Raw genomic sequence first — 27,948 nt, forward strand, 5'->3', positions numbered from 1 at the left:
AGATGCTTGTTTAGATGTATGATCCATTCTATTCTTAAAAGTAAGGGTAATAAAACTTCAATAAATGAAAATAGGTACAATTAATTTAATGATAAAGTAGTAGTCGCTATCTTAATACATAATTTACACTCAGACGGACCTAACACACGACTATTATATACATTATACGATTTGTACACAATATAATTACAAAATTAAGACTAGTATCGTCAACGTACTAATGGAAAACTTATTCAAGATGTACAGACAGATAGACAGAATGTTATTAGTTACAAATGTAGAAAATATCCAATTGCATACTATTTTATTTATTTAAAGTTAATGATTTTTCTGCTTCTCTTAAAACAGCTCTGCAGCTAAAATTACTATCTATTTATTTTCAACTATGTAGAATTGGAATCATTTATTAACATAAAAAATAACTTTTCCGCAAAATGTCATTAAGTTTAAGCAGGTTTACATCTGAAAATCACAGTCAATTACATTACCAATGAATGTCTTCAATAGTACTGAAAATATATTTTAAGGCAAGAAAAGAAAAGGAGAAAGCGGTCAGAACCCAAAATGGAAATTAAAAGATAATCAACGTAGAAGAACAAACAGAAGCAACAACATTCATTCAATAATGTCACTGACTCTATAGAATAAATTAAAGAAAAAACAAGCTTTGGTCTAAAAATAATAAGGATCAAGGATCTTTAAAAAATAAATAAAAAAATACTAATATACTAATGATATTGTTCTTATGTACCTCCTAACGGACGATTCTAAAAGCGATCTAGATAAACAGCACTTGATCTTAAAAGTAACATCTAGCTTGTGATTTGAAATTTACATATACATCTAAGAAAATTCATTACGTTGACACATCCGTTGGTTTATACTAATCAGGGTAATTGAGCCTTTATAACTTTTACATTATTACAATAATCTCTTTTGATATAAGTTTCATTTTCAAAATCAATGTTGCAATTAAAACAATCTACGCGCTATCTACTTTTCATTCAATGTTTTTTCACTGGTTATAATAGTTTTTATTCTTATTTATTAGATTGTATAATCTGGTCTTATCCCGATTCAGGACAAGCAGAATATTAATCATCAATATATATTTTTACACTCTCATTCGAACTTTAAATGTACAATGCCCTACTGCTTTATCATCTTCAACTTTTCTCCATTCATCTTCAGCACCCATTTATTTTATGAAAGCTTCCAGAGAGTGTTCTACAGAAGCATATTTTTCTTTAGTCCAACGGCAGGAAACACCAAATATCCTACCGGTATTACGAAATAATAAAATTGATTTATCTGACGGACAACGCTACAAAGAAACTATCGATTCACAAATACAATAAACACAATAAAAATAAGGATTAAACCACACAAAACAGTAAACATTATTCCGAACTGACTGTCAGTAGGTATTTTGTAATAAACAAAACTATAGAACCACTTGATCATGGAATCGATAAAACAACAGTTCACTCTATAATCGTCTTTGAAAACCATCGAGAAAATTTAACTGGACTCGCGGCTGTTCTCACTGGAGCCGACAACGCTGGCTTGGGAGGTTGAGGTCGGGGTCACTTCAGGGGCGACAATGAGGCCTTCTTTGATCCTTTTTTTTTGCTTCATCCGCCTATTCTGGAACCAAATCTTGACTTGTGTTTCGTTGAGCTGTAGTGCTGAGGCTATTTCTATTCTCCTTGCTCGCGTCAGATACTTGTTGAAGTGGAACTCCTTCTCAAGTTCTGTGAGCTGTTTGTTGGTGAAGTTGGTGCGGCCGGTGTTGTTCAGGTTGAGGAGAGGGTTGGCGAGCATCTGGCCGCTGGTGGGGGTGCGCATTCCCTCCTGCGGGCTGCCGATGCCGCCCTGGCTGACGAACTCGGTCGGAGGTATCATTAGTTTCGGAGCTGGAACAAAGGAAAGTGGATTGTTAATTATATCTGATTAACAATTTTGTCACTCATAGGAAGATGGGGGTTACAGCATGGGCAGCAGGTCACCAGTCTACACGTCAAAATTATTTATTACTATCTAATATCACAAAGAACACTGAAATCTTGGTCTTTTTGTGGGAGAGCAAAACACAATAACACCGTAAATGCATTTTTTCAAGCCAATTTATAAGGTGCAATGATTTGCAATATAATGAAACAAGTATTTTGAGTAAACATTGACATTCTTCCTTTTCCGCTCCATTCAAATTCATAAAGTTTTTGTTGTTTGCGGTCACAGGTTTGTTTACCCAAACGTCTCATTGCTGAGGATAATCTTTTAAAACGCACTAAAGAAAGCTCGTGGGAGCCTCTCGGGTCCATTTATGACAGGTATCACTTTTTTCTAATTCATCCGAAGAAAAAAGAAGTGAGATAAAAGATATTTCAATATTAGCCTAAAGACGACGCCCCGCTGCGCAAGAGTGGCCCATACTCGTTTCACGGTAAACTTTGGATTTGACGTACATTGTTCTTGAGTAAACAGATTCAGTACGGTTATTATACTTATAATACCATTGTTTGTAGTGCAGTGTTCACGTTTGTTTTCTGAAGGACTGGATTCTATGTCTTACACAGTTATCGAAATCACGTACGAAATTGTTTGAAATTAAACAAATATTCCGCTATTTGTTTGGTGTATTTGTAAAGTTCTGATTTCGTAGAACGACCTTGTGCTTGTTGACTTCCTTGAAACTAATTAATTAAGAAATGTTTGTGGTCTAATTAAACATTGATGGGCAAAGTTTAAGCAGATCAATTAAATCTGAAGATTGTTTACTGGTCTACTTAAGTTGGTTTGGTAATTTCTTTACAAAATTGACCATGACCTGAATGCTTCGTCAAATGAAATGATTAGACTATGTTAGAAATATAAACGCCAGACCTTAAGAAGTATTACGCTTAATTAACTTACAAATTCCTATAAGAAATAAAGAAAATTAAATCGACAACAATATAAGTTAGAAGATAACAAATAAAAGCTTCAAGAACAGTCGGCGTACGACTAATGACACGATATCTACTAATAGGTACAATTCAAACGGTCCGTCCGTCCGTCCTGTCCATTTGTCCAGATAATCCTTTCGACACTCGTTACTTTATTAACAACGTCCGAAGGGGAGAAATTAATATATTTGCTGACGATGATACGTCTAAAGTTGGAAGGGAAATACTTGTATATTAACAGTGAAACAAGTGTTAGGAGAATAGTGCAATAATAAAAATTTTAGACAGCTTTTAGCTTTTTGTAGATATGGGTAACCACGGTCGATGCAATGCAAGACAAAAGTATTGTACATTTATCTTTATAGTAGTACTGATTAAGTCTAGTTAGTGTCTAAATATGAGTACAAATCGTGAAAGCTTTAAACTTGTACTTATCTACTACCATGTGCCTAGTACCTACTAGCACGATTGAACCACCGATTCAAAGATACAGATCACCAAACATACCTACACCTGCCGTAGTAGCGGTCCCTCTCAGCAACCCGATGGCAGATCAAACAACGCCGGGTGTTTGTCTGTCCGTATGTTTGCGCAACGCTAAGCTAGCGAACTGGCCAGATGCGGCCGTTTCCTGCACTCGTCATTAACTACAGTTTGCGTTGGAACTCTATGCGGGAGGCCTGTGGTAACTTCCAAATCAAGTTTGTCATTGCTGGTGAAGTTGGGATTCTAAATATTTGTATGCAACTTTTCATTGGTGGAACAACTTTTTAAGTTCACTTCGATCACACTCAACCTACGTTTAGATATAGCTGATGTTTCTCAAAAGGCTGTTACATACTCGATGGTGCTACTAATGGTTGAGTTGAATTTGAAAAATAGGCATTGTTGGTGAAACATTACTGACGGAGTAGGGATTGCATCTTTTTCCATACCTATTATTCAAAGTCAATTGAGACGCTACCTTCTAGTTATAATATAAATAAAATATCCAGTCGCAAAATAGCAAATTCGAGAAGCATCGTAGAATATAAAAAGCCAAAATATTACAGGGATCGTTTCACAGTGTTGTTTCACAAACAGACGTGACGAAATGCGAGCACGCAGCGAGAGATAATATTGACAGTGGACCAAACTTCCGCATTGCTTAGGACCCAGATGAAGAAGGCATATTGTTTGATTCGTCCGATAGCACCAGGTTAAAACAGTTGTTCCATATATGAAGCGTAGAAGTCTGTCATTTATAGAATTTAGAATTTCGGACTTGATGCATAACAATTGTGTGTGACTCTTTTAATGTAGAGGTAAGTCGTTGGTTTGTAGCTACATAAGTTAAGATTGCAAGTCAACCTTAAAGAAATATGGGCAGACACATTAAGGTACTTCAATCACAATAAGGTAATGTTACTATTTAACAAAAGCACAGTTAGGTAAGCTGTTACTGCACCCAACTTTAAAATCTAAAGTTTAAACCATTTTAGCCACCAAAGACACATCCCTCGAACCCTACGATGCGTACAGGCTTCCTAGCTTCTAAAACCTTAAAAATCTTCCCATTCTAAAGCAAAACTTGTGACAGTGCGCCTGCTAGTCCCCGCTAGAGGCACAAAGGCACCGCCAGTGGTTGTTTGTCCACCGGTAACACTACACCGGGCTGGCTGCCCGCGACAACGCTAATCCATTACTCGATCGCTGGCAAATGTTTGCTCGGCCGAGCTTGCGTACGAACACTGTTTGCGTTTTTTTCTCCAATGAGAATCGGGTTAGCGCAACGGGTGACGGGTAGTGTTTAGATTTTAATTTATTTATATTACTTTAGGATTTGAAGAAGGGTGCTACAGAAGTGTATTGTTGAGTATTCTATAGGTTCTTCGGCTGTGATGCTGAATTGCTGATTTGAGATTTCTGCTTAGATTAAATTTCTATAAAAGCTTTCAAAACAAATAATTAGAGAAAGCGGTCAAGTGATCCCATGTGTGTAAATATAGAACTTTATGTCTAAAAGACCTATACGATATAGAAGGAAAACTTGCAGAACAGGATTTCTATAACTCATTTAACGGTGAAGGAAAACATGAGGAAACCTGGACTATACAGTTTATTTTTTTAATATTTGAGCAAGCGTGGTGATTAACGTTTATTCCTTCTCTGTATGAGAAGAGGTCTATGGTCGAGTAGGACAGTAAAAAGGATGTTAGTAAATAGTCGTATATCTTCCTATCTACGAGTGAAATAGCCAAAATGACATGAGACCATATTTTCTATAGTTCTATAGAACGTGCAGAACCTTTCGTACTCAATCCAATTCTAAACTAACTTGGCCATTATTTTCTGTTTTCTGATGACTTAACTCTGCTTGTTGTTTTTCTGAAATTGCACAACATTGTGCAATTAGGCCTTGAGACATTCAGATAGGATATTTTTTAAGAAACAACTGAATTCAGTTATCTTATTTATTAAAAAAAGTGCTGATATAAATAAAAAGATTTACAATGGTACCCGACGGCATGACGAAGGACATTTAGGCCTTTAACATGTATACTAAAGATTAAGATAAAAAGATTATATATTTTTTCAAAATAGTCTGAAAATCAGCAGTTTCTGAAGGTCAATTTCAAGGTCCCAGCTAAAACACATAGGAAGTGGAAGAAGACATCGAACATTAAACAAACATCCATCCTCCGAGCCTTTTCCCAATCATGTTGGGGTCGGCTTCCAGTCTAACCGGATTCAGCTGAGTACCAGTGTTTTACAAGAAGCGACTGCCTATCTGACCTCCTCAACCCAGTTACCCAGGCAACCCGATACCCCTTGGTTAGACTGGTGTCAGACTTACTGGCTTCTGACTACCCGTAACGACTGCCAAGGATGTTCAATGACAGCCGGGACCTACAGTTTAACGTGCCATCCGAAACACAGTCAATGGTGTCTAAGATATACTTAGAAAGTACATACAAACTTAGAAAAGTTGCATTGGTACTTGCCTGACCTGGGATCGAACCCACGCCCTCATACTTGAGGTTGGTCCTTTACCCACTAGGCCACCACGACTTCTTAACGACTTCGACACGAACATTAAACAAACATATGACTTTGTATTTTCAGATGATTGAAAGCTTAACACTGCAAACAAAGAAAAAGCTTAAAAAAGTTTTCATAGATTCAGTTCATCCACTAAGAAACCATTACCTACAAGCGGTTTTCTTACAAAGTAGAAAACCGTCTTTATTTCCTGCATATACATTATATATACCTAATAGATACCTAGATAGATAGAAAAATATTTTTAACCTATCGATGGCAGTAGCAATTGTAAGCAATGTAACGCATGTATGTAAGAGTACCCTTTATTTACCGGACACAATGCGGGTGGCAATCCATTACGACACGCCGCGGTCCAAATTAACCGTAATTCAATCAATTCAATTGTACTACACGACTGGCTGTGTACCGCCGCGTCAACGCCCTACCAACAGAAAAACATAACATTCGAATTTCAAACAATTGACAGTCAACTGACAGCTAGGGGAGCGGGAGACGTCGGGATTGGTCGAAAATTGGACGATACGGCAGATGCGTTCACGAATAAACTTTTTTTTTCAACTTTTACACAGCCATGTTTGCTTAAATTCTTTACCGAAAAATGGGTGTGTATTATAGGGAAAAAAAATACGCAGCTGACGTTTCAATTCGTTGCAGAGTTGACAGGAGATGCGAGTGGTTAATTAAATCATACATATTAAAGTAGGTGAGGGAATATAAATAAGGCTGTTGCGAAGGATTCGTTGGAATTATTATGATGACACGACGTGATACGTCTGTTGGTCGGTTTGATGCATTGCACTTCCGTTTCAGCGGTTAGATTGTGGCTGAGTTTGATAAGTTTCATGTCAGGTGGACTAATGAAGTGGGCGAGAGGTGATGAATTCGTTTCTTATGTGTTTGAGTCAGGACAAGTGGCTCGTGTATAATGCTACCGTTAACATCACTGATCGATTACTTGTACTTCATGTTCTGAACAATTTTATAATGCCCTAACATAAGCCCTGAACATGAAAATAATTCTACCTTCGTTCTTACATGCAATCGTTATCTGGTTTAAATAAGTTTAAGTTCAAATAATTTAAAAATATTCTCGCTTTAAAAAAGTAAGTAATTATTTATGTCGAAATTATTGTTTAATTGGACAGACTCTTAGTTACGAATATGGCCAAATACCTACACAAAGCCTAACAAAGTCTTTACCTAATATAACTCCCTTACCAGTACATATTCCATTTTATTAAAAAAAAAAACTCGTGACCAAATACCATAGTTACAGATAACACGAATTACAGAAGCAAAGGATTACAGGATCAAGTGTATCGACGTGTATGTTTGTTCTGTTGTTCAGTGGGGACTGCTTATCTTGTTTTAGTTATGGTTTTATTAAAAATATAATCGTTCGCTTTGCTGTGGGGCTTATGGCACACGACTTTTGGCAATCAGCTGTCGATGCGATGATCGAATGCTTTTGTAATTGGCTGTTTAATGAAATTCTGTGGAGAATCGCTTTTTTGTATCGGATGTGTGAAAAATTTCCCTTACAGTATGAGTTACCTAGTTTACCATGATGGGTTCAGCGATAACTACTTCGCGCACCTGGATAATAAGCCTACAGCTTTCAGTCGTTGTCAGTACATGGCCTATTTAAGACTCAGAAAAAATTTCAATTACATCCAGTGGCTCCTGAGATAAGCGCGTTTAAGCAAAGAAAGAAACGAGGTAACAGGCAACTACTGTCGGAATGAGGTTTGAAGAACCAGCAGATAGTTTTAGTAGGTGAACAGGCTTTGAGATATTTTCCTTCTTCCCATCTTCTGCTTCCTATTGTAGGTACGTCATCACAAAACGCCGAACGCCGAAGATAATTATTTTTCCTCATAGACTGTTTCTAGCAATCATCATCAAGGCTGGACGCTAAACTCAATCAGTGGGTCATCAATTCAAATTCAAATCATTTATTCGTGATACATGGGTAGGTATATAATTAAATAAGATATTCTGGTCATTATTGCTCTCTCTCAGCTGAAACAATGCAACCCAATACTGCATTTACGGCCGCACTTACATTTACGGTAGTGGTTTAACTAACCAGGATTTATTAATGTTAAAGTTTTCTATGAAACTTAACTAAGTAAATATGTAGGTATTATTAACCTTATTCGGCAACATATTTCTCTGCTCCTCCACCGAATTACTCCTAAAAGCGTGGCTTCGAATTTCGGCCAATTCCCGTGTTATTTCGGGGCAATTTTTTCCGTCGGTTTCTGAGCCAGGGCTGTGGGTGATCAGTCATACCCTGTCGAGGCACATAATGCGACCCACTAGTACCGAATTATTAACGTGCTCCAAGGGCTGGGAAACGAATAATTGTTTGGCTTAGCTACCGAGATGTTTTTGGTGAAATGTGTATATGTGTGTGTATGTATTTTTGCTGTAGATAATACGAGCTGATTTATTTGGGATTTCTGCAAAATAAGCTTTTCCTGCATTCAGCCAGTGTCCTACAGGTTTTTCTTGCATACAGTCAGCGTCGGTGAAGATGATATTATAAAGCTAAAGAGTATGCTTTCAGAAACTAATTTGATTAGAAAAAAAAAATGCGTTCTAGCATTGGATAGCCTCAATGGGCTTTATCCTCGTCCCATGGAAACTACTTCGCGCCCCCGGATAAAAAGCCGTAGTAGCATATAGTCTTCCTCAATAAAAGGGACATCCAACACCCGAAAGGTATTTTCAAATATGTTCAGTAGTTCCTGAATAAGCGCGTTTAAACAAACAAATTCTTCAGCTTTATGATATTACTATAAATAGAGGGAGAAATGATTTCTAATGATAAAACATATACTTACAATGTTTGTTTTCTGTATTGACATTTGTTATTGATTAATTCTGTGTTGCACATGCACTCGAGGATATGTTGATAAAGCTTAATAAAAGATAGAAATTATACTTTTATTGATAACACTATGATTGATGAATTGATGAACTTTAGACATGTTCTGAACCTAGACAATTACGTTATTATAAATAAATGCAACATAAAATGTACTAACACGTGTTATCGTCGTCTTACTAGCTATAAATAGGGCTACCTATAATTCTCTACTATTAGATATTATAAAGAGAAAAAAAAATTGTATGTTTGATTGTAATGGGCAAACTCAAAAACGAATGGACCAATTTTGAAAATTCTTTCACCATTAGAAAGCTATATTATCCGCGAGTAACATAAGCTATATTTTATTCCGATAAGGGCAGCAGTTCCCGCTTGACGCAGGTAAAACCACGGGAAAAACAGCTAGTACAATATATTTTCAAGTAGGTAAGATATAGGGTAGGTATGATATGAAAAAATATACATACAAACGGATACATATAACTTCAGATTTTTCCTTTTCTACTTAAAACTGTTTACAAAAAGCTTTTGCTCAAGTGTCTTATGCCCACATAATGCTCTGATCACTCAATGATTACGTAATTCACCTTTTCAACACATCTAGTGAAATGCATTGCCGATAAATCCAGGGGCGTCAGTCCCTAATCCGGAGGGTTCCGTATAAAATCGCTAATAATATTTGTTCGGTAAATTTGCTTAAGAGCGCCGCAATTTTAGACATCAACGCGCTTCGCAAATGTACCTTTTAATTTTTTAGGGACGAGACAGCTGATATACTGTCGTTTTTTTAATGAATTAGGGGTTTATGTTTATTATTTTATATTCTATTTTTGTGTGGTAGACGCAAATACGTCAAAATATTTTAGAATAAAGATTAAGGTTTTAATCGTGTTTTAAAGCTACATAAAGTAATTAAACAAAAATAAGCCTTATTATCGAGTGAGCTACAGATTAAATCAACTTAAAAGCTCTAGTGGTAAAGTTTTCAAAAATCTCTAAAATAATGAAATGACAATAAGTGGATTATTTAACAGAGGCTGTGAATCATGCACAGAACTACAAGGCATTCCATTTATTTAAAGCGAAATAAAGTACTTTAGTATTCATTAAAAAATCTAAATCATCACTCTGAAAATTAACTAAATCCATGAACCACATTTTCCATTTAAAAAGCTGGAATATATTTCACGACGGAAAACTTTCAGGAGCGTTTATTTCAAGTTACTACTTAACTAAACTTAATTCACAATATTACTTTATAATTCCCTAGAAAACTTAACAAAACAAGCGTGGCCAGTCTCCCACGAAAAAAAACTCATAACATAACGAACTTCCGGATGTCCTTTCGAGGAAAAAAAAGAGAGAAAAAATAGAAAAAAAAGGATCCGTTGTGAGGGTACATGGATACAAGTCCCGAGGGGGACGATCAATCGTCCAGAGTGACACGACTCCTCCCGGGGAGGGCTCGGTACTATAAGTAGTATTTATTTAGTTATTTAGCAAATAAATAACCAAGAACTACGTACGTTTGTAGGTAGTGGAAATATGTTGCCTAGTTTTTGTTTGTTGAGAGTCTTAAGAGATAGTGTTTGCTGGTTTTGTAATAAGAGGAAATGTTACCCACTAAATGTAATTGAGTTATCAAATTATTATTGCCATAGGATAAAGTTAGCGTTATCTCGGACAAAAATGTCATTATTAGAAAGCTATGGTTATTTAGTTTTTCTACACAGTGGTTGCAAGGGTGATTGCAATGTACAGAGTCCTTGATTCGATTCCTAGGACGAGCCGGATTAGAGGAACCACCGTGCTTGGTAGGGCAAGTAAAGACGGTGTACTTGAATGCTCTTCAAATTATATAAATTCAGGCTTTCAAACGGATTTGAGAAAACTCCTCACAAGCCCAAGCCCCAAGACATAAGGCATTGTAATTAAAATTTGCAGCTTATTCGACAAGTAGAAGAGGAAGACCATGAGAAGTAACCTTAGGCCGTAATAAAACAAAGATAACAAATAACAAATCCTGAGCAGGAAAAACTGCACTCTAAAACCAAATCTTCAAAGGATTTATTTTCACAATTGTGCAGTGATAAGATCTTGGACACATACTTTACATTACGAACTAAATATTGTGTTGTCCATTGAAGATTAGGTTATCTTACAAATCTGAGCTGTCGTGAGATAAACCGCATTAGAAGTGATCCCAGCCTTGCTTAGCATTGACAATGATAAACATACTGTTGTAAACAAGCAAATTGCTTTTGGATGTCGTGAATTTTTAAATGAAAAATACACGCGCACCTAGAAAATTTTGCCATACTATTTAGGAATAACAAAAAGATATTTTTTGCCCATGTTAGAAAATATTGCACCGGTTTTATTAAATAGTTATTTACATGGATATTTACAACACAAAAAAAATATTTCTTTATTGAAAACATATTTTTCCGAATCCGTTGCATTTTTCAACTTTGTGGAATCGTGTGTATGTCTCTACAACCTTCGAGACTCTGTGATTTAATACGTTTTTAGAAATCTTTTAAGATCATAATCTTTTGAATAAGAGTCATAATAAGAGTTTGTATATATATTGTGTACATTTTTTACAATAACTTAATAATAAATATATATACAACATACAAGTAACTTATTACCTAATATATACACTTACTATAAATAAAAATATTTAAAAAATTGCATCAAAAAACTCCTCCTCATCGCTGCCCACCGGGAGTGTACCCAAGTGTGTACATTGTATAAAATAGATCATAATTAACTGTGAATAAAGATATAAAGGAATAGCTGTTCCCCACGTTCCAACCACATCAGGAGGAAACTACTGGCCGCATAAGAGAAGCCTTTGTCTCTTGGGCTCTATACTCATTTAAATCGGTCCAATAGTTTTGACGTGATAGCGCGACAGACAGTTATATAGTTATTTATTTCGCAATAATAATATTAGCGGGCATTATTGTTAATATTTTTTTTTATTTAACATTTGAAAATGTAAAAAATATGTTATAGAATAAATAAATGAAATAGCTAATTAGCAAGAATTGATATAATAGTACCTAAGCGCCATCAACAAACCTTAGGTACTTTTGATATACGCAATAAATATCGTTGTTGAACGAAACATTATCTATAGGCATGGCCATACAGTCTTATCGATATCGATAAAGATTTGATTTCTAGATTCGGTAAATCCGTTTAAAACATATTTTGTTAGTAGATTATTATCTAGCCTTCGTATAGTTATCTAAGATCATCTGTTTTTGCTGATATAATACTAGATATTGTGTCGATTTTATTGTTGTTGCTTAAATTCATTGATTTAGTTTTTTGGTTGAATGGAGTTCTGTTGAAGTGGTTTTTTAGTGGAGATATTGAAAGATTTCTTTAATGTAGAATATCTAAATCTTTGTTATCTCAAACCGTAATTAAACCAAACAGTAGGTAATATTGTAAGTACCATCACTCGACAGCTGTACTGATATAAAGTGCTTCTTTAAAGAGATTTTGTTTATTTTTGAGATACGATACCTGAAACAATTAAATCATATTACACACGCAGCAGATTTTTTCACTCTAATGATGAATTTGATTTTTTCGCTTAATATTTCAGCGTGGAATAAAACAAACAACGTTTAATATTTATTGAAAAATATCACATTTCGCATGCTGAAGCCCATAGCGGTTTGCCTAAACATTTCCAATAATCCTTAAAATATCCAAGCAAAGTCATGTAACTAAGCAATCACAGCTGTTGTTGTTTCCATTGTTTATCATATAGAGTGACGTCACAATTACATAACACACACGTGGTTACAGAAAATATTCGCTGTTATCTGTGCATCTGTGTTCTTAGAACTATACGTCATTTGTTTGTGAAATCGCAGGTGTAAATATAGCTAGGTTCATCCTGTGGCATCACCTATATCTCTCTACACATAAGTACAGAAGAAAGTCGTTTTAGTTACACTACTTATAAGTCAAGAATGGCAGAACCGTGTATGCTGGAAATTAGAGGTGAGTTAGCTTGACACGGGAAAAAGACATAGGTACACCATCCAGCTACCAGAAACCGAGGCCGGAAGCTAATTTAAAACAAGCAGTTAAAAACAATGTAAAAGTCGGGGGCATAATGTTGAATTTGGTTTTGCTCAGTTGCGGCAGTGATATTTATGCCTCAAAGTATTTTTTTTTTAATGTCTTTATCTAGCGCGGAAAGTTCATTCAATTCGAATGTTTCTTGATATTTTGCACGTGGACCATAGAAGTATATTTTTATGGCGTTTCTATCAAGACCACTCCATAATGTTTATTTTCAATAGGTATGTAGTGAACTCAGCATGTTTTATTTTCTTATCAAATCTTCACAGCCTCACCTCTATCATCTGCCAATAATATGGATAATAATGGATATCATACTATTGTAGAGATACTTTTTAATCCTGAGTAATCATGACTAAGAGGTTTTTGGGGTTTTCCTTTCTGGTCATAATTTTCTTAGGCCTATTGCTACACTGGCGATTCCGTAGGTTTTAAATAATGTCCATTTGATTTTGGTGAGTAGATAGTGTTTGTGGAAATTTTAGAGTCTTCTAAGCTAAAATATATTCTATAGGAAGTAAACATACCTAATAACACATTACCTAATAAAACATACCTAATAATACATTTACCTAGTTTGTTGTAATAATATGGTTTTTTTTTATTCTTATCAACGACGATGTGCACTGGTATATTCTCAATCGTTACTTTGTTTCATGTTTTGGTATTTTATTAGTTTTGAATTTAAAGTATGTTTGCTCCTAAATATATTTTACCGATTTTAAGGTTCTCAAGTTTTGCCACATAAAGTAAGTTAGGTTTGTTGTACCTAGTCACTAAAATTATTTGCACAGTTCGATAGATAAGTAATGCAGAAATATTATGGGAATCCTATAAAACTGAAATCTCAGCTTGCACAAGTAAATGTACTTTAGCGATATATTCCGTGTGTTGTATATTTTGTGAACAAATCTGTACAGTTGTTAGCATTGCAAATCTTGACAGATAAGCGATCGAACCCTCGAATTTGTTGATCCTGATTAGATTACCCGAGAGTTCGTGGACCTCCGGTTCGCTGGTTATTGAAACCTTTTTAGATATAAACTGTAAAAAATATTAATGGAGTGGTATTAACTTCTTAGTAGGTATATTTTTGTTCCACGTACGGAATATAATAACAGAAATGAATGGCTTACTTTTTATGGTACAATAATGTGCTTTATATTTACTTAGAGCCTTGTTCTATTTGTCCAAACGGGGAACGAAATTATGTTAAAGTAGTTATCTATCTATATTTAGTTTGAAACCCCAAATATTGTAATTTAATCAGCATATTTTTCAAGAGTTTGATGTTTAATCGAAATCCCATTGATTTTGATCGCAATGAAAATACCCTAAGATTGACCGGTAAAAATGCGTCTATGAACACTGCTGCACATAAGCAAACGAGTTAATAAATTACATCATAAATATATTCCATAAATACATACATTAAATGCATTCTCATAATAGCTCTATATCATTGAATGGCATGAACTTATAAATGGACGCCCTCATATATGTATCTCCCCTATTAGAGATCCCCTCAGAGTTGCGTCCAGGATGTTATGTATTTGCTCTGGCTACTAAGTATTGCGTAGAGTAGACAATGAGCTACGATATAACATTTTTTGAAGGGTCGTGCCACAATGCGAGATAGGTGTGAGTTGCAAAATTTTTTAGAACACTTTCCAAACTATTATGTGGAGCAAAGTAACACACTTTTCTTATTGTTTTTTGTGTGTTTTTTTATCTATACCGTCCCTGCACACCTAAATACTCTTAAACAACCGTTTTGCATTTTCGCGTTGGCGGAACACAAAAATATTTGCAGCTTTACATCCCTAAAAATGCGACAGAAAAACCATTGACAATCATGGCCCATCCTAAACAGTATCATGTTGACACAGACGGACAGACACAAACACCGGTACCCAAATAAGATGTAAACTATAATTGATTTATAGTGTTGACAGTGTAAAACGTCTCACTCCGGAAGCCTTAAGCCAAATGTAATAAATTACTGAGGCAACACTTGATAGTGCTGCCCTTGATCGATTGAGGTCCGCCTTAATCGATCGACTGTGGTGCATACAAGATGGCGTCGTGATGACTTCATTGTTAGTATTGTTAGGGAAATGTGCCGTTATTTTGTTTGGTTTTATCTAATGTTTGTTTTGGATTTTTAAAGTAGCTTTATTATTGAATGAATGTAAAGTACAAGTTAGAAGTAAGACTGTTTGAAGACATAATTTGATGGAAACTATTGTATATCTTATGGTTCTGAATGCTGCATTTAGTCACCCTTAACAAAATCTGTGACTTTAGACATTACATAAACCATGCATAAACCCAAAACGAGATAGTGATGGCAAAGATTCAAAATTTCAACCACTCAATCGATAGATTTAACTCTAAGATGAAATATAATTGTTAGTGTAAATCAATCATTAAGAATGCGTTAGCTGAAATGCAAAATTGCAACCTTATTATTTAAAGTACCTAAATAAATAGATAGCAATTTGACTGACAACGGACAAAAATAGCTGTAACTGACAACAGAATCATCCGACAGATACTATCAATCGATAAGTAGAATACATTTACTTTTGTCTTTTTTAAATAACAATGATTTCGTCACCACACTCGTTCATCTGAGTCAACGTGTCAAAATTGGCGAGGTGTGATGACAGCTCGCCGTGACGTCAGGAATCTTAGCTGATAATCTTTGCAAGTAAATATTGAAGTGGTTGTCACCTATTAGATAAAGAAAGGCTATTTGGTTGTGATGTATTGTTGTTGCTATTTGAATGTTTCTATGTCTATTCGGGGTTTTTCAGCGTGATTCATTTACCTAGTACATATGTAGTTATATTTACCAGCGCAGGTCAACATTTTGAAATGTTGAAATTGGTGATGATCAGAATGCCAATTGTTAATTGAAATTACTTTAGAACTTACTAAAATAAACTAGGTACCTACCTATAAAATGTTTAGTAACAGGTACCTTTGTTGTTTTAGAGTTTTGTACTTCACATTCCCTGATTATTCCGATGGTTTTGAAAATGCACATGTCATGACCGCAAATCATAAATATAAGAGTGAGATAAATATAACAATATGACTCGATAGTGACTCAGTCAGCAAATAAACTCACCAGTATTATTTTGTTTAACTAAAAGATTCAGTATCACCGCATGTCCTTAGTCCTTAGCTTACGGAAAAGGATGTAATAATCCACAACTTACGTTAATTATTGTTAAAATAAAAAACTTACATCAATATTAATAAAATTCAATTCATGCAACGCAAATAAATATTTTCGGTTCATTTGCAAAATCAAGTTCAACAGGATACCAACAAGTTTTCAGTTTCAAGTTTGTATCAGTAAGATAACGTATTGTAACGTATTGTAATGTACATCAACTGCTTACTTTTCACATTAATTTTAGTTTAGGAATAATTCGGGCAAAATCTGTAAAAAATATATAATTTCTAGATGACGGCCGCTCTGTGCGAGCACCTTATATAAATAAGTATAGAGGGAGTTCCAACCATTACTGCAAATATAATATCAATAATTTTTAAAGAAAATTAATCTACTAAGTAAGTAGTTCTTGTAAAACTTTCGATAAGATATCATTACAGGCTGAAGTGACCAAGCAATCGGAGACAGTCGCGCACAGCTGTAGTCACGGTATCGGTATCAGAGATGTGCCGATACCGATACCAGAACTTAATCCTTGTGACGCAAATTGTAAAAGATTAAATTGATTTTTAATTTTTTAATGATATGACGAAAATAGTTTGCTTTTGTCACACCATGTTTTTGGTGATAGTGATCTTGTTAGGTGGAAACTATTAAGCCGCGTACGCACGTACGAACAAATTTGTTGCGTTACATGATATGCAACAACTTGGTTCGCACGTGCGTACCACTATCGACCATCGAACACTCTGTTCGTCAAACATGTTCGCGGCGATCCTTGTAGTGTGTTCTGTATGGACGGCGTTCGAAGCGCTTTAATAACTTCACAATCGACCACTTCCAACGGCGCCGTCATGGCTACTAAGATAGAGTTCACGACTGTTGTTCGCGAACTCGACTCGAACTATGTTTGCGTTCGTGTTCGAATATGCCGTCCATACGTACGAACCAAATGTTCGGGTCTGGTTTTTGTGTTCGCTATGTTCGTGTTCGTACGTGCGTACGCGCCTTTATGTCTCTTTACGGCTCTCATAATACTTTACTTGACTGTGCCAGGGATTATTATGTTACATTTTTGAAAACATTACGAATATTATAAAATGTGAAATTAGCTATCTATCTAGCTTTCAGGCTGTTACGATCTGAGCCAATGCCTGAGAAAGGATTTTATTTTATCCCGGTGCGGGAAGCAGTTCCTTCTGATCGTGGGTGGAACTGCTGGAATATTTATTGTCATCATAATTGAAATCCAATAACAAAAGTTAAGTGCTTTATGTAGGAGGCTACGGACTTACGTTACACTAATCAAAAATCATCACTATAAAATGTGAGGTCAAAAAGCTCACAGGACTAATACCTATTAGCGGACATTATTATTAAACAATAATCCTTCTAATATAAAGTGATCCGATAAGTAGAACTAAATTGAAACAACGGCCGCCTTCAACCTTTACCGGGAGATTTATTACTGTGGGTTCCGTATGAATAATATTCCAGTTAGACGTCCCTGGACATAATTTTTTGAAAGAAGAATGTATTTAAAAAACTTTAACGTAAATTACTTCAATGCTACGTTTATTAGCGTACTTTTGCTAAAATCAATAAAAAAGCATAACGTAGCTACTTAGATATAAAATATGGTGACACATTTAAATAAAAAATATAGTATCGTAAAACAAATGAATATAAAATGATTTTATTTCACAATCGTAATCATTTATTTCCCCCACTTCAGTTTATTTCCGACGGCAAAACTATAACGTTCTGATGAATCATAGACCGCGTAAGTATTACCATGTATTACTCATATGTAGAATTCCCAAAGATATTACTAAAATTGTTTGATTGACCGCTCTACTAGTTGTCAAACTTATATCTGAGCATATCTCTTTACTTACAGATGTCATAATGTTATTACTTGTGGGTTTTTTATACAACTCATCGGATGCAGATGAGTACCAGTGTTTTCATATTTCTTAACAGATTGCCCTTATCGGGATAAAGCATACATTTACCTACATTTATAGGAATAGTAAAAAAAAATCTCATCCGTTCAGAAGTTTCGATTCGAGCCCTTTAGAGACAAACAAAAAATTATTCCTCTTTATTAACACGCTCATATTAGCTTCACTTGTAACTGTATGTATGTAAGAAAATCTTGCAATCTTAATTTGACCCATTTCCCAGCCTTCGATTAGGATGAAATTTTGCACACGCTCCGAGTTCTGATTGTTTTTAATTCTTTGAACTATATATTTTTATATTATTAATAGATTCATGCACAGTTCCCAGATCAAAGAAACAATAATTTCAAGTCTTCATCGTTAATTGTCTTAAGGAACCCCAAAACTATCATCGATAATAATTTATTCAGAAAAATAAAATTATGAATATAGCTTCGTTCGTCCCACGCGCGCTAATCTATCGGGCCGTCCACTCGGTGTATCAGAAACTTGGTAAAAGACAATGGGCTGGTATCTTGTGGAATGCACCCATATCTCCCATCTATTCGTTAAACGTGGGTTAAAATGTTACGGGCATTCATTAATATTTAGAAAGTAGGATTTTGTGATACCGTTAGCTTATTGTTGAGTTCCAAGATTGGGGTGGTTTTAGAGTTATCTGATTCCTCCCACATGATTCTGAAATAAGTTTACGATAAAACTGCTGCTGATGAATTAGGTTGTTTTTCATTATATCGCTTAAGGAGGTCTGTAACTAAAATGGCACACAAAAGTTTGTCAGATTCTATTGCAAAAAAATAAATCTCGTCGCAATTGAGGAGTTTTGAGAGTCAGTTGTATTTATATCGCATATGTACACAATGATTTTTAACCCCCGACGCAAAAACGACGGGGTGTTATAAGTTTGACGTGTCTGTGTGTGTGTGTGTGTGTGTATGTGGCATCGTAGCTCCCAAACGGATGATCCGATTGTAATGCGGTTTTTTTTTGTTTAAAAGGTATGTCAGTCGGGAGTGTTCTTAGCTATGTTTGGTGGAAATCGGTTCAGGTCTTCAAGGTCATCAGCTCGTTTGCTAGATGTGATAGGAATGTTACATGCTCAGTTTACTTGCCAGTATATGTGGGATCTGAAATTTGAAACACTAATGTCTTTTGGAACCACTGAGCTGGTCTGCTGTTAGGGCACGAAGGTAGGAGACGTAACCCTGAACTGCCTTTTAGTAAACCCATCGAGTTTGGGCTCGTTGAATTTGTCTTGACGAGTTCTCTTCATGTTTCTGATTGACGAGAACCTGATGCTGGAAATGGGATGTGGCGGATGAAACCCTGGAATGCCGGAATTAAACGGATAAACCGATTTATATTTTTGCTGAAAATCTAGAATGTCGTAAGGTGAATCTTTATTGTTTCTCAATCTGTGCAATTCTCCCAGAGCCAGTTTGTCATGAGGATTGTTAAACAGCTTCCTTTGACCGAGATCGCAAATAGCGACCCCATCTTAAGATAAAAAAAATTAAATGAAAGAAGGAAAAATTAAGGAGCTCCTTTAAAAAGCATGAAATAAAATTAAATTATAAATTTAAAAAAACCCCCGACCCAAAAAAGTACGCAATTATTATGACAAAAAGTTAAAAACGCAAACCCTACAAAAAGCAAAAAATAACTTTTAACACTACATAAACTAAATTTTGACGTGTCGGGGGACCGCTTTTTACCTTCATAAATACTTACATAAATCAAATGATACCTACCTAATTACAACATTCGTTTAAAAAAAAACACGTATCTAAAGTAATGAATTAGAGCGGTCCCCCGACACGACAAAATTTAGTTTATGTAGTGTTAAAAGTTATTTTTTGCTTTTTGTAGGGTTTGCGTTTTTAACTTTTTGTCATAATTATTGCGTACTTTTTTGGGTCGGGGGTTTTTTTAAATTTATAATTTAATTTTATGACATAGTGATCTTGGAAAACAGCACAAAATTGCAGATAGAATTTTCAAACCAATAAAGATATTCCATCAACACTATTATGGTTAACACTTTTCACAAATTCAAATAATGGAAAATTACATCAAAAAGACAAGCTATCTAACGACAATCTCGGCATAGCTTACATAAATATTTTTATTGATATTAAAGTCAAGGGGTCATTACCAGGACAAAGGTATTGGAAAGTGCGTCACGTGACGGGGTGAAGGGGTACAGGGGGGGTGAGACGGTGGGGTCAGGGGGGGAGGGTTGTCGCGTGTGAGATTGTGCGATAGTCTCCCCGCGGTGGACGCCGGTCTAATCGGTTTACTGGGCTTAGCGACTTTGTAGCTTGGTCTTAGATGGGAGAGGTAGCGAAAATCGTGAAAATGGTAAATAATTGAGGTTTTTGGACATTGCAATTACTGTAGACAAAGAAACTTTGCCCCAACTAAAGAAGTGATAATTACAATAATCTTCAAAAATGCATTAATACTTTAGATAGGCAAAGGAACCAAAATAAGTGCTCAATAGTGGTGAAAAACTACCTGTAATTGAAAGTCAAAGGCATTTATTTTATAGAAATAGAGCTAGTTAAACGCATCAAAAGCTAGGTGCATCCGCACATGGTATTTGCATATAGCCCACCCCACGACGACAATAAGCTACTTGCAAAACTCTTTGCCTATGCTATCAATTTCACATTGAATCTTATCTAAATCCTTAGATAAACCGGTAATTACTTCGCGTGTTTCAATGGCATGACAAAAATAAGCAATCAATCACAAACCTTGATTTAAATTGTTTATTTCAATAACCTATCCTTGGCTTTTCTATTAACGATTGGACATAATTTATATGGAGCCAATGTCAACATTCAATCTCTTTTCTCATAATCGCTGGTCGCTCCCAAATTGGGGCTTGGTTAGTCTCGCCTAATGCAGGTGACTTGCAAGGCGCGTTTAATATGCCACTTCGAGCCACTTTCAGTCCAGTCCACTCCTAATAACCCCTTCAGAGGCGTTCCTCCAACAATCTGATGGTTCAGACATCCACTTGAAAGCCATGGACTAGTACTATTACGGCTAACTTACTCAAATTCACTGGGCTGACGTTGATTTTAATGGTAGATTTTTGATTTTCTTTTATGTTAGTTTTCCATTAGTGTTCCATGTTATTCACTAGATGGATTTCAATGTTACCATTAGGAGTAATGACCCCTTCTAAGATACCTAAACAGTTCAGCCTAAAGAGCGTTACTGGTGCCCTTTTACCCTTTATACAATTCTGCATTACCTCTCTTCATCTCTATATAGTAATTTATGTAAGTATGTATCTACATATAAATGCAAATTTTGGAATGCTCTCCGGACACCCAGATATAATCACAAACACGGCAAATCTTGGGACCGATTCTGTTACGTCATCGTCCCAAACCGATTTGAACAAACATCAATGATTTTGCCAATCACAACAAAGTTACTTTACGCATTCCTCAAAAATGCAAATAAAAACCTTAACCAAAACATAGAGATAAAATCAACCTTTGTAGTGTATCAATAAAGTTTAAAATTGGCTGTCAATGAATTATATTTCCAAAGACCCAAACGTCATGTGACAGTCGACTTGCAAGCGGAAAATGACAATGTGAGATACCTATCCTTTCCTTGGCAATTTTAAAATTTGCAGTGGCACTGAAGAAGCTGTTGGAATGGGATCCTTATGCTGTTGATTTAGAGTGTATATTTGCGTGGCTTTAGTTAAGGGTCGGTAAGGTAAAGTTGTGTGGAGTAATCCCGCGAGGTTTGATATCTGGGCACAGGGCTCGCATTGTGCCGAGGAATAGATAAGATCTAACTCCGGCCTTTGACAGACTTCACGTGTGGTCTAATTTTAGCGTGTTTTTGTAATTGTTTGTTTCTTTTTATTTTTGTTTTTTACGTGTTTTACGTTGTTCACGATTTAGTGAAAAGGTAGAAATAATGAGGATTGTTTTACTTTTAATTAATTAAGCTGCGATAAGGTTTTTAAGCCACTTAACTACTTTATGGGCTTTGCAGGTTATTTCAACTAGAGATTTTGATCAAAGAAAAAAAGTTAGAAGTACAAAATACTGAACAGTTTTCGCCAACACGCTTATGTGTCAAGAAAAAGAAGAAGAACAAAATACCACAAAAGAGCCAGTCACGTTAGCCACTGCAGCAGCTAATAAAATTACCACAATACAATTTAATACCAGCTGTAATACATCAGCGTGTTTGTGACGCCGCGACAATGTTAATTCTACTTTATTGGGTACCGCGCAACGTTGTCTACTCATCGTGACCAGAGTTTATTTTGGCTTACATTTAAGAGACGAAAGATTTGTTCTCGTGAACTTTATTGCTGTTTTTCTGTACATATGGATCTTGGCCATCTTCTAAAGTTTTATCTTCTTCTTATTACGCTACTTTTGTATCTGTTGTATATTTATGGATATGTAGTATTTCTCAGGATATATTCTTCTCAAATTTTGGAATTTCGATAATCGCAAGATTGCAAGAAAAAATTCTAAGGGCTTGAAAAACCAGATTGTGTGATAGTATCTTTAGTAGTGTCCGCAGATACTCAATGTTGCAAAGTAAAGCCTTTTTGTGAACTTATTTGTTTGTTGCTCGATAAGGAATATAGAATCTAATTAGCCCGTCCACGAGGGTCAGTTAGGGGACGCGGGTAAATTGATTTTTAATGTTTCTTGTTTACTCGATAGACTGTTCACTTTACACTCGTTAGTTTAAGAATAACCCTTATACCAAGGATTTAATTAATAAGATTGTTTCATTTCTATTTGAGGATTACGTTTCTGATAAGGAAGTAAAAATAGAAGGGTTTAAATCTTTTGAAGGACTTATTTCCGATATAAACGTTGATACAGCAGTAGGTAAGAAAAATGACGCAAAACCAAATGATAATTTCATTCAGGAACATTTATATACTTTTAGATTCATGGATAGGTATTATTATGTAAATCTTTTCCAGCACATCGTCTAGCAATTCGATATCAGAAACACTCAAGATAGAATTTTATCAGATTTCACAATTGTCTCATTTTGAGATAATTTGTATGATCTTTGTTTCAATTTTATGTTGGTACCTATTTGTTTACTTTTATAGGAAAACAGGTAAGTAAGTAAAGTTAGTGTATAATATGATTCGTTGGTTTTTGAAACGCCAACATTTTCTTAGGGTCTTCATGCTTTCTTGATAAAATCATTCATTATTCCATACGTTCCCACATCTTATTTCGAAGTACACATTCTAAAATCTTAGAAGCTGTTTGCAGAAGAAATTGATCGCATCGAAACAAATCATCGCAGATTTTTTTAAGACGAACAAATATTGACAGTGTGCTATATTTGCAAATGCCTATTCAAGAGCAATTGATGCGAGCAATTGAGTTCTATAGCCTGGCTGGTGAAGTAATGATGCTACAATACATGTGGACACTTTTGCTTTATTTGTTAAACATATAAAGGAGTGGCGAAAACATTTAGATGGAAGAAGGAACGAAAAGGAACGCGAGAAATCTTTGTAGATAGATGCCATAAATATCGAAAGAATAAGTATTGAAATTAAAAGCCCTGTAATGCGAAATGACTCCTGATGACGGATATCACAAACAATGTATTATAGGAATCAACTATCCAGTTTAAATATCCTCATTAACTTCGACGGGACAATATCCCTGAACCCCCGTCCCGTGCGTGTTGCGTGGCCACCCAAACAAACACAGATAGCCAACACGAGGATTAGGCGAAATGTAAACCGCGTCGCGTGCAGAACATATAGCAAGCGTGTTCTGTACGCGGCTTGTACGCTCTTGTGGAGCGCAATTGTTGCGTGAGATTTGAACATGGAATATTGTGTTTTTGTTACGGAAGAGTGGATAGATCTGAACAATGGTGGGTGATGAAAGGAGGCAGGTTTGATGGTCATGAAAGTTGTCTCTAAGAATGGCGTCACTTATAATTTGATGATCATGCCGAGACATGACACGACTGAAGAATTAAGCTCTAAGAACCGCGACGGCAGTTAGTCTCATGAAGCACTTGATAAAAAGATCATAAGCAGAAATATAAAAAACAGAAACGAGCAATTGAGTCAGCATCACAAATGATTTAGTTGGAAAGATTAAAAAGAGTCAAGAAAAGTACCTGCTTGAAGTGAACAATTTTTTTTGGCAGGCAGAAATGTTCTTAGATGAAGTTTCAAACATAAATATGATTCTACTTATCCTATATTAGATCAAAATTTCATGACTCAAAGCTTCAGGCGTAAGAAAGCGTAATTATAATCAACGAAACTGAAGTAACCTGCTCTGATTCTCGTGACTAGCTTTTAATTACCACAAAAAGTTCTCGATAACAGTGCGCGTGTTCACAGTATACGTTACCTAAATATCAATGTAAACTATCTTATTTTACAATTCATTTACAGTTATGGTGCAATCTTTGGCAATGTTTGCAGCAACTATAGCTTTTTTAATTTCCATTGTTAACATTGTAATAATGGTTTTATCTTCTATACTTTACATTTTTACAACAAATTCATCATAGCACTCAACTGATTTTGCTAAGTTGTCAGTTATTTCTCTTCCTTCATTATCTTTTTGACATACATTATTCCTTTCATTCCATCTATGTCTATTTTTTATTTTATTTCTTATTTACCTTTTTATTTTGCCTGTTTTATATTTTCTCAATTAAATAACTTTCTAGTAATCATTTTAAACGTCGTTTTATATATAAATAGGCGCTGCGCCGGCGCATAGCGGCAACGCACTATCGGTACGCACCATCTGAAGCCTGTCTGTGAGTTTACTATGACGGTAGAGAAAGTACTGGCTGTATCTGTTATAATTAAGTAATTGACTGGTATATTTTCATAATAATTAAGTTTAAATCTACATATCAACGTTTGCAATTCTACTTGCTGCATGTAACTCTTGGAATTTAACAAACATTTTTAAAGAGGTCAAATAAATAAAAATATGATTTAAGTTACCTAAAAATGTAGGAAGAAAAACATAGTATCTGAGGCCAAAATACCTAAATCAAGGTTTTTTATATCACCTGTACAAGAAGGTAATACTGACCATCAGAATATTTTTTTTCTGTTTGGTTCATCTTGGCCACCATAGTGTTGTACCGTGACAACTGACAAGCGATGAACGTCAAAGTATTTGCTCTGCGCGTCAGTAACGTCAGACGTAGGTCGAGTCACAACCCTTGAACTGAGGCTGTTAGACTGACAGCTAACGTCACAATACTGACGTTAAGTTACCGTAAGTTAGAAGCGTTTGTGTGAAGACCATTTAAAAACTTCAAGTGTTTGAGATCAAGGAAAAAGTGTTAAGCAAAAAAATATTTGGTTGTATTTTTGATAGGGACACTGAGCTGTTGATGATTCATGATATAGGAGTAGAAGTAAAACACGTGTTGAATGGGAGATATAAAAATAAATTGAGACAATATTGAATTTGTCTCTAAAAGAAAGAACGAAGAACAAAATAAACTAGGATGTTACTTATCATAAGACGTCTTGCTAAATATGGGCCTACTTTAGATACACCTCAGCCTAACTATTTCAAAATATGAGGCTTCGATGAAAACCCAAAATATAATAGAAAACCAATAAACTAAACACAAAAAAATTGGCGTATTAGACAAAGCAGTCCTGATGTTAAATGATTCCAATACAATATTAACATACCAATTACGGAATGATAGCAATTTTAACACAAATGTCATCATCAAAATAAATAATAAAGAAAATGTAGTTTCAACGATTAAAGTTATAAAGTTTAACGGTTCGCATATCTCGGGTTATATCTCAGCTACATGAGAGGGAGGAGATGCGTCGCTTGTCAATTATTGTGATAAATGATTGGCGCTTAATGTACCCGTTGTGACGGCAGTTCTTACTTACATGGCAGGTGGAGCCACTTATTATAGCTGTCTAGTTATTAATTTAATATTGTTATTTGTATTTGTTGGGTTAGCTTTTGTTTTAGAGTTGTCACTTGTTTGTGTTAGTCTTTCTACTACTTCTCCAATTTTAGTTAACATTTCTTCCGCTCTTTAATTAATGTAATGTTCTATTTGAGTTAAAATCTTTTTTAGTATTTTACATTTGTTTAAATAGGTAGCTAAAAGTGAATGTGAAATTAAATACGGGATTTCAATTTCTGATTTGTTTGAATCTTTGATAAATATTCACTTATGTGACCAAAGGAATCAGTATTAAGTATAATCAAAACATTTGACAGCTTTGAGGCTGTTTACAATCTGGTGATTGACATTGATACTGCCTACAGTTATTTAGTTGAACCATAATGCCATAATAACTAATTAATCACATAATTAGTTTCACCGGACGAGATGAACTCAATATATTGCCGTTAATGTTCAATGGTAATGACAAGATTGCTGAAACTACAACAACAATAATGTCATCGACATACGTTCAAGAGATGAATTGTTACTTACTAAGTAGATACTGAGCACTATTAATATTAACCTTCCAGATAATTATTTTTGTAGCTATAATTAAAACAGCTGAAATTAGTGATCAATTTGAAGTGCTGCAGATTCTAGTATGATAATTGTATCGGTTTATTTTCTAATGGAGTATTGTATGTTAAAGATTGCAATGAGTGGAACTTACCAGTAGGTTTAGGTACATTCCTCTTGACCTGCATCCATTTGTAGGTAGGTACAGTAGCATGGGACGCGTGCGGCTGATGACCCTGCAGGTGACTGTGGGAGGTCATGCACTCCTCTCTCGGGAACCCGTCCCTCAGCCCTCCGAACTCATCCTTCGGCTGGTAATGTTCGAACTCAGGACACGGGAGCGGTGACCCTGCGTGGTTATACTGCATCGTCGTCTCATCCACAAAGTGCATGTTATACTTTGTCTCCAGGTAGTGATTGTCCAGTTTGTGTTCATGCATTACCATCTCGTCGTGCCTAGGCACGTCTTCTCTGTGTTTGAACGGCTCTGGATGAGTTGGTAACGTATGTATAGGGTAGTTTGGCTGAAGCTCGCCATAGTCTAGATTGGTATAACATAAACCAGTGTCCGTACTTATAACAGGTGTAGGTGGATGCTCATGCGTCTGTCCATGAAGTAAAGGTTCGTAGTAGTGTCCGGGAGTTTCGTAATAGCCCTCATGATAGCCCTCGTAAGGTGGCTGGTATGCTGCCCCCTGCTGATAGTACTCGGCGCCCCCGTACCCGTTCTGCTGGTTGTTGTACATCCCGACGTCCATAGTCATCATGTTTGTCACGATCACCGTGTCTGTGTCTATCGACAACAATATCTTACATCACACACATCACTATAGCGCTGCGATCAAAGAGTTCGCGCGACGGCTATTGGCCTCCCGGAATTCGGTCCGTTCGAATTTTAAACGGGCTAGTGCCGCACCGTGCGCTATCGATCGCACGCCCGCACGTCAGGTGAGCCGACGAACACTGATCGCGGCACGCACGACGGCATAATTTTTCTTAACCACACCTAAAACTTTGATTCACCGTCCCTTTCTACCGAGTTTAAAATTTCGTCGCCCGATAAAGATGGAGTTATCTTGGATAGTTACGATATTATCACTACTTGATAAGAGTAAGGATTTTGATTTAATGTAAAGAATTGGTAGTCACGGTAGATGATTTCGTTAATGAATGCGTTCGACGTCAGTTATGAACTGAGCGCGACGTGGGCAGGTAGAGCTGATTCTGGAAACTTTTTGTCGATGGGAGGAGTCTCTGTGGAGGGTGGAGCTTGCA

General features: G+C 35.7%; 1 protein-coding gene across 1 annotated transcript; it reads right to left on the bottom strand.

The window, feature by feature from the left end:
- Nucleotides 1–65: 65 nt before the first annotated feature.
- LOC110375077 (homeotic protein labial) lies at nucleotides 66–27,859 on the bottom strand. The gene is made up of 2 exons (XM_021333053.3): nucleotides 26,828–27,859; nucleotides 66–1,916 (listed from the first exon to the last, which is right to left on the bottom strand). The coding sequence occupies exons 1-2, from the start codon at nucleotides 27,438–27,440 to the stop codon at nucleotides 1,522–1,524; spliced, it is 1,008 nt and encodes a 335-aa protein (XP_021188728.2). The 5' UTR covers nucleotides 27,441–27,859; the 3' UTR covers nucleotides 66–1,521.
- Between the last annotated feature and the right edge of the window lie 89 nt (nucleotides 27,860–27,948).

The sequence above is a fragment of the Helicoverpa armigera genome, chromosome 14 (genome assembly GCF_030705265.1).
Source record: "Helicoverpa armigera isolate CAAS_96S chromosome 14, ASM3070526v1, whole genome shotgun sequence".
NCBI classification, from domain to species: domain Eukaryota; kingdom Metazoa; phylum Arthropoda; class Insecta; order Lepidoptera; family Noctuidae; genus Helicoverpa; species Helicoverpa armigera.